The sequence below is a fragment of the Plecotus auritus genome (genome assembly GCF_963455305.1).
Source record: "Plecotus auritus genome assembly, chromosome: 1".
Lineage (NCBI taxonomy): Eukaryota > Metazoa > Chordata > Mammalia > Chiroptera > Vespertilionidae > Plecotus > Plecotus auritus.
Window position 1 is genome coordinate 43,964,772 of NC_137770.1, and position 8,368 is coordinate 43,973,139.

Consider the following 8,368-nt stretch of genomic DNA (forward strand, 5'->3'; position numbering starts at 1 on the left):
TAAGTATCAGGACTTGCTAAAAGTATCCTTTTAAACTTAAAAGCTTTCTATCACAGAATATTTCATTTGGAACTATTCTTGATCTCAAGAGTCTTCCCTCCTTTTTGCCCTAGCCTGGATTACTATCTACCTACAGAACAAATCTTAAACCTTCTTAGTCTACCAATCCTGCTCATGCCTTTGGCATACTATATCAAGATTTTAAAATTTATTCATGCTCACAGTCTTGCTCTATCAGACACCCATAGTTCTGAATAGATCTCTAATAACCAAGTCTTGCCAATCATAATCTCTGCCTGCTCATGCTGTTCCTAAAATCCATCACTTTAGAAATGGTGGTATTATTAATTGGGCAGACTCCTAGTATAACTGTCAATCTATTGTGAGTTAATATTAATTAGAAGAATCAATTTCCCAAATTTTGTTGATTAACCAAGTAGTACAACTATATTTTTCAAACCAAAGCAAGCCAACTAAGTCAAAATATCCCTAATTGTGAAACACATCTGCTCCTAATAAAAATTAATTCACAAGTGAAAATCCTTCAATCATCAATGATAAAGGGTACCACATATTAAAACATCTTTCATTCTATCTTCTTCTTTCCAATATAAATGCAAAGTTACAGCATCTATAAAACTGCATTTATGGGGCAGAAAATGTTATAAAAATGTTCAAGGATCCATCAATAAATAAATGGCCTGGCCAGTGTGGCTCAGTGGTTGAGCATCGACATATCAACCAGGAGATCATGGTTCAATTTGCGGTCAGGGCACATGTCTAGGTTGCAGGCTCGTCCCAGTAGGGGGCTTGCAGGAGGCAGCTAGCTAGCTGATCAATGATTCTCTCTCATCAATGATGTTTCTTACTCTCTCTCTGAAATCAATAAAAATATGTTTAAAAATAAATAAATAAGTAAATAAACAAACCAACAAACCAAAGAATATATGATAAATGAACCAAAGAATATAGGCTATAACCATCCTATATAATAATAGGCTAATATGCAAATCGACCAAATGGTGGAACAACTGGTCCCTATGATGCGCTCTGACCACCCGAGGGCAGACACTCAACGCAGGAGCTGCTTCCTGGTGGTCAGTGCACTCTCACAGAGGGAGCACCACTCAGCCAGAAGCTGGGCTCACGGCTGGCGAGCTGAGTGCAGCAGCAGTGGTGGGAGTCTCTCCTGCCTCTGCAGCAGCGCTAAGGATACCATCAGTTGGACTTCCTCCAAGTGCTCTCGGACTTTGAGAGGGTGCAGGCCAGGCTGAGGGACCCCTCAGCCCCACCTGTGCATGAATTTCATGCACTGGGACTCTAGTCAGGTAAATAAAAACTTAATTCTTACTATCAGGTGGATTAAAACGTAATTTTTAACAATGCCCAGATAGATTACAAATATTACATAGGTCGGGGAACAACTTAGGGGGAAAAGAATGATCAGAATACTATATCTGACCTGGGACATTTCACAAAACAGAAAAATTAGTATTACATTCTCCTCCAAAAAAAATGTAGTCCTCTTGAGAATAAGCCCTTTCCTTTAATTGCCACCCCTTGCTCAAACTTTGCCAAAAACAAAGGACCAAAGATGTTCAGTCAAAAGGGTTAGGAGAATATGGGAAGACAGGCATTCAAGTAAAATGCTTCTATATCAATTTTTCTTAAACCTGCCCACCTTCGTTAGAATTATCTGGCTCCATTTCAGATGAATTAAATCAGAATAGGTGATTGTGGGTCTAGGCATGGCTATTTTTAAAAAGTTCCTTGGGTAATTTTACTCTAAGTTAGGTTACAAAAGCACCATTCTAAATGTAAAGGTACTAGGAAAGGGATGCTCAAATCAGCGCTATTAAGCAAGTCTTATTTTTGATGTTGTACTAAGGCCGTGGTCGGCAAAATGCAGCTCGCGAGCCACATGCGGCTCTTTGGTCCCTGAGTGTGGCTCTTCCACAAAATGGCCTGGACGAGTCTATTTTGACGAAGTGGCGTTAGAAGAAGTTTAAGTTTAAAAAATTTGGCTCTCAAAAGAAATTTTAGTCGTTGTACTGTTGGTATTTGGATCTGTTGACTAATGAGTTTACTGACCACTGTACTAAGGGAATCAAAAAATAAAGGGCCCAGCCGATGTGGCTCAGCGGTTGAGCATGGACCCATGAACAAGGAGATCACAGTTCGATTCCCGGTCAGGGCACATGCCTGGGTTTCAGGCTCGATTCCCAGTAGAGGGGCATGCAGGCAGCATCCAATTGATGATTCTCTCTCATCACTGACCTTTCTACCTCTCTCCCTCTCCCTTCCTCTCTGAAATCAATAAAAACATTAAAAAAAAAAAAAGAAAAATGGAAAGCATAACATTTAAATTGCTAACCTAAGATTGAAGTAAATTAAATTTCACTTTCTACTTGAAAATAGATTAATTTTTGAATTATAAAACCAACAGTCCTAACTATGCAACCAATTTTTTTAAAAAAATTAACACTGAAAAATTTATTTTTTCTTCCTCACATTTAAAAAACTACTATAATCTTGCCACAAGTAAGAAAGACTCTATCATCAAAACTGTTAAACAGAAAACCACAGGCCCTAAATGGTTATCACTCTTGATGAAAGCCAATGATACTAAACCTATATTGACTACCTGATTCTTTTTTTGTTTGTTTTTGTTAATCCTCACCAGAGGATACTTTTTTCCATTGACTTTTAGAAAGAGTGGAAGGGAGGTAGGAAAGGGAGAAAGAGAGAAACATCAATGTGAGAATCATTGATTGGTTGCCTCCTGCACGTACCCTAACTGGGGCTCAGGATCGAATCCACGAACCTTCTGTGCTCAGGCTACCACTCTATCTACTGAGAAACAATGGCCAGAGCTAATACTGAATCTAAATGCAGTTTCAACCTCTTCCAGAATCATAATCTTAATCAGTCTGGAATTGATTTTTAAAAATATATTTTTATTGATTTCAGAGAGAAAGGGAGAGGGAAAGAGAGATGGAACCTGGGGATTGAGTCCACAACCCAGGCACGTGCCCTGACCAGGAATCTAACCTTGGACCTCCTGGTTCATAGGTTGCCGCTCAACCACTGAGGCACACCGGCTGGGCCATCTGGAATTTCTTACCTGTCTGAAAAGATCCCCGTTAGAGGAAGGTGTCCTATCCTAAATAATTCACTTTTAATTTCTTCGTTCCACCTTCATTCTGCCTATAAAAACTAAAAGAGTTTATGGAAATGTCATTATGCAATGCATGCCTATAGTTAACTAGTTGAGTGCAAAGGAGAGTGCTGACAATCATGCAGAGGAACACAGTAAATGCAAAGGTACTTAACTGGGGGGGCGGGGGTTGGGGTGGAATGAAAAGCAATTACAGGAACTGAGAAAAGATGAACATAACTAGGACATACAGAGAAGGGAGCAAGAGGAAGAATAGCTCATAATGAGGTAAGAGAGGTAGGCAGATACAAGATCACTCTAGACCCTCCAGATGATGTTATAGGTTTGAACTTCATCCTCAAAACAATGGGAAATCACAGTATTTTTAAACAAAGGAGTGCTGATCTTTTTGCAAACTGATCTGAACACAGCTAAATTTTTGCTCATCCTATATAATAAAAGGGTAATATGCAAATTGTCCCCTCGACCAGGAGTTTGACCAGAGTTCAACCAGGGGGCAGGGCTGGCCCGCCAATCACCCAGGGCCCCTCCCCCCAGACACCCCATCCCCAATAGGCCCCCCCACCTCAATTGGCCTCATTCCAGGCAGGCTGGCCAGACCTCACCCATGCACGAATTCGTGCACCAGGCTTCTAGTGTAAGAGTAAAATGCTTGGTCTCTCTGACTCCATCTTGTTCAAGTCTGCATTGTTTCCGTGACCTTCAGGATAACAGCTCCTGCTTAGTCTTGCCTTTCAAAGCTTTGGGGCACTTTGGACTGGTAACACAAGCACTGACCTATAAAGAACGCCCTGACCAGTATTTCAAGAATGTTCTTAAAGAGATGATAGGATTGTACTTTAGTTTCCATGCAGTGCTTCCTATGTGGAAGACACTATGCTGGCTGGTCATGCTAGCTACATTTAAAACCATTTCACACTTCACATATCTCATTGTAAATTAGTTTATCAGGTTAGCATGAGTAACTACACACCCTATTTAATGAGTATTTAAAGTTTTGTCTGCTCAAAAAGCACTTTCCATCTTCTGTGGAAATGTCTACCGATGATAAACTTCACTATCCTGGCCAAGGAAGCGGGTATATGACCTAGCCTGGGCCCTTCATTATATTTACCACTTCCTGGCTGTAGTGACTGATCCAAAGGATGGGCACATGACCCAAGTTGGGCCAGTCCTCTAGATTTTAAACACTGAAGCTTGGAGAGAAGCGCTTTTATTCCTCAATGTGTAGGCCCAGGAGAAGTTGATGGCCAAACTCCATACGTGTGAAAGAGCCCAAGGAAAAGCAGAGACACTTTGACAAAGTAGGAACAAGCACTGATGAGAGGCAGTGGCAGCTCTGATACACTAAAATACTATCCAGTCAAGACCCTAAGATTAGCTGCACCTCTAACTTTCTGGATTTAGTTACTTCATGTCTTTTTGCTTAAGCTAGTCTGAGTTTTGCAACAAAAAGAGAAGAAACATCTAATGTTATGAAATAAGGAATTAATTGGCTTTCAGTAGGTAGTATCTGTTATCATTACCTACTAGACTTTAAACATTACTTCTGTCCCACACAGAGAACAAGAAAGCTATATTTCCAGTAAGATTTTATTATTTTTGCAGGGATAACACATATTATATACACAATAAAAGAGTAAATTAAAATCTGTAAACATTTTAAACTGGAAATTTTAGGATTAGAGCAGGGAAGAATTCAGGTCCTCACTTTGTCTTGTGCTGCTCTGTTACCATGGACTTATTCTCAGTAAACTGCAATTTCTTCACCTGAAAATTGGGGATGCTCTACATTATTCCTAAGTTTGCTTCCAGTGCTGAAATGACTGAATAATTATGAAGATATAAAAACATACTCCTCATTTACACTATTCCATATTAAACAAAGAAAAAGGTTAAATTCATTTTTAAACACAAATTCAACTTTTTTTTTTTTTTTGCGCCCTATTAAGGAGTCTACTCTGACCCTGGCCAGGTAGCTTAGTTGGTTAGAGTGTCCTCCCCATACACCAAGGTTGTGGGTTCCATCCCTGGTCAGGGCACATACAATAAATCAGCCAATGAATGCATAAGTAGATGGAACAACAAATCGATGTTTCTCTCTCTCTTTTCCTTCCTCTCTCTCTCTCTCAAATCAATAAAAATGTAAAAAAAAGAATCTATTCTGAAAACATATGCAAATCTCAAGGATCACTACCACAAGCAAAAGATCCCTCCAAACAAAAAACTGTGAACCCCAAGTGAAGATATTCAATAGAATGAATATTTGGTATAAATTGAATGGTCTCTTAAAAATAGAGTTTTTTCCAATTACTTTTAAGATATTGAAAACTAGAAATTTTAGCCTTATTTCTTTCTTGATCGTGCTAAGGCAAGCCTTGTCCTGTTACTAATTTAGATTTCAGAAAATTCTAATTTAGTATTCTGCAATACATTTGAAATAAGCAATAGATGGGGTAAAAAACAACAACACAAAACTCAATACAAAAGTTAGACGGGGGAAAAGTAAAGTGGGTTATAAAAAGAACCCCAAATTAGAAATCAGGAGACCAAGTTATAAGAATTTTATTATTATACTTCCCTCCAAAGGGCAAGATTTCTGATTTAAGTTTTCAGATACAAATAAGCCAGCTTTGTCTCAAAACAAACAAACAAAAACAACTACTTTGGGGAACTTTTCCAAAGGAGCATTTTGAACGTCAGACCCCGTATCTAGTCCACATGTGGAGCAGGGGCATGTGTCCCACAAGTGAAATCTATGACACCAAAGATATCCCTCAAATTGAGATTAAAAGCAACATTTTCCTCTCATTGCTTTGGCAATAAAAGGGGAACTTAGTCCAAGACAAGTCCTCGACGCTGACTTGGGGTGGGGGTGACTGCTTTTGCCCGTCTCATTAATTACCCCAAACCCAAGCCCATCGCCGGCGCCTGAGGAGGGCAAGAACTGAGTCGGGGAAAGTGCCCACCTTCCCCGAGCGGGAGGCTCCAGCCTGAGGTCCCGGGACGTCAAGAGGCAACAGAGCTCCGGTAGCATCGGAGGCTCCCAGGGCTGGGGCCTGGGGTTCCCCTCGGCCTGTGCGCGGCGGCCAGTGGCAGACTTACCTCGGCGTCTTCTTTGCACTGCGGGAGCGAGGGAAACTCCAGCTTCACGTCCTCCATGATCCCGGCCGGCGGACTGGTGGGTGGGGTGGGAGTAGAGCGATTCGCCAGCCCGACCGTCGGGCTGGCAGCGGCGGTAGAGGAAGGAGGGCCGGTGGACCGAGGGCTGGCGGGCGGCAGCGGCCTTACAACTGACACACGCAAACCAAAGGGTCCCGGCGACTCCGGCGGCGGCGGCGGCGACAGAGGGGCAGAGGAGGGTTGGGCGGCTCATACCCGGCCGCCATGCTGTTGCGGTCTCCCTCCCTCGGAGTCCTCGCGCCCCACAGGCCGCCCAGACTTGGGTACTACCACGAGCCCCACAACCGTCTTCCCTTTTCCTCCGGCCCTCCCCGCTCCGCCCCAGCCAATCCCAGCCCACGCTCGCCTTCGGCCCGCCCCCCGCGGCCGCCAGGTGTCAGCGCGCCGCCGCCCCGCCCCTTCGCGACAGCGCAGCCGCAGGGGGCGGGGCCTCGGAGGGACCGTGCAGAGCTCACCGGGTGTGGAGAAGGCGGGGCTGCAGCAGGAGGGAGGGAACAGCTGAAGGTCCTGGGAAAGGCAGTAGGACCATCCAAAACAGCTCGGCCCTTTGCAGACAGACGCAAATCTCTTCTTTGGTATAAAAATGGTCAATACATCCCAGCCACCAGTAGCTGGAATCCGAAAGGAAAACCATAGTTTCTCCTTTCTCAGAATCCTGCGCAATCTGTGGTGAGGTTATAACCAACAGTAATGAGTAAAGCGTTCATCTTAAAATTATGCTACACAAAAAATGAAACACCCATCACTTTTAAGCAAATTGAAATGGTGGGCTTAGGTATATGACAACTAGAAAATCTCAAGAAATGGCAAATAGAAAAAAGTCCTAAGAAGTGGAATTGATAACTCAGTAAATTGTACATAATACTGAAGAAAAGTCTCTCCCTTTAATTTGAAGTGTATGAATATTTCAAATGATGATAAACTACATGGCTTTCAGTATCTTTTAAAAAGGACTAGGAGTAAATACTATATTGTTAATAAAGATTAGGTATATGATGTTCTCTCTGGACCTAGGGAGATATTGTTATCCTTTTTGTATTTAAACAGATGAGGAAAATCAAGCTTAGAAGAACCCACACTTAAATATTTAAGGTTTGTATACCAAACTGATTCCTGAAAAACAACCACCACCAAAGTAAAAAAGCAAGTCATTTATTAAATTGCAAATTGCAATGGATAAAGTAAAAAGAATCACATGGATATTTGACCTAGACCCCCCAACACAAATATCCTATTACTTTTTATAATGTCATATTTATGAAACAGTCAACATATAGACAGAAATGGAACTGTTCAATAGTTTTGAGTTTTAGATGGCTAGCTTTAGCAATCCATTTTTTCTATGTAATCTGTTTTCTCTTTTAAAGTTATAAAAAGGCATACAATACGCTGCTAGTTTTGTGTTTGTGTGTATTAATCCTCACCGGAGGATATTTTTTCCATTGATTTTTAGAGTGAAAGGGAGGGAAGGGGAAGGAGGGAGGGAGAAATATGAGACACATCCAGTGGTTGCCTCTCAAATTCGCCCAACTAGGGTAGGATTGAACCTACAATCCAGGTACGTGCCCTTGACCAGTAATCAAACCCAAGACCTTTCAGTGCCCAAGCCAAAGCTCTGAACACTTAGCCACACCGGCCAGGGCTCTGTTAGTAAGTTTTTAATTTGAAGAATGATTATATAACTAATTACCCAGGTCATATGTTTGTTTTTTAGTGTTTATGAAACTAAAGCCAAGTTTCTTTTTTTAACAACTTTAATAAGATAATCTTAATAGATGCCCAATGATGATTTCCTATTGTAATGTTAAATCTTTAACTGTCACATGATATGAGAAAGAACTGTGTATAGGTAACAGAACTTTTGTTTCGAACATTTCTGACATGAACATCCCCTACATCAGACACTCAGCCTGGTATCCATAGATACCTATGCAGTCCATGAGTGAAGTTGGGAAATAATAGATCTTAAGTTTTAGCATGCGCAAAATTATGTATACTTATGTGCCA

The 8,368-nt window shown here is 41.5% G+C and overlaps 1 protein-coding gene across 10 annotated transcripts in view; it reads right to left on the minus strand.

The window, feature by feature from the left end:
• Nucleotides 1–6,684, minus strand: part of STYX (serine/threonine/tyrosine interacting protein) — a 204,035-nt gene extending 197,351 nt beyond the window's left edge. For all 10 annotated transcript variants that reach the window (XR_013961449.1, XR_013961450.1, XR_013961451.1 and 7 more), the window contains exon 1: nucleotides 6,284–6,684. Coding sequence is in view for 7 of the 10 variants with exons in the window: in XM_080684625.1 (XP_080540751.1) it covers nucleotides 6,284–6,340 (57 nt within the window). In the remaining 3 variants the exon portion in view is untranslated. The remainder of the gene's footprint in view (nucleotides 1–6,283) is intronic.
• Between the last annotated feature and the right edge of the window lie 1,684 nt (nucleotides 6,685–8,368).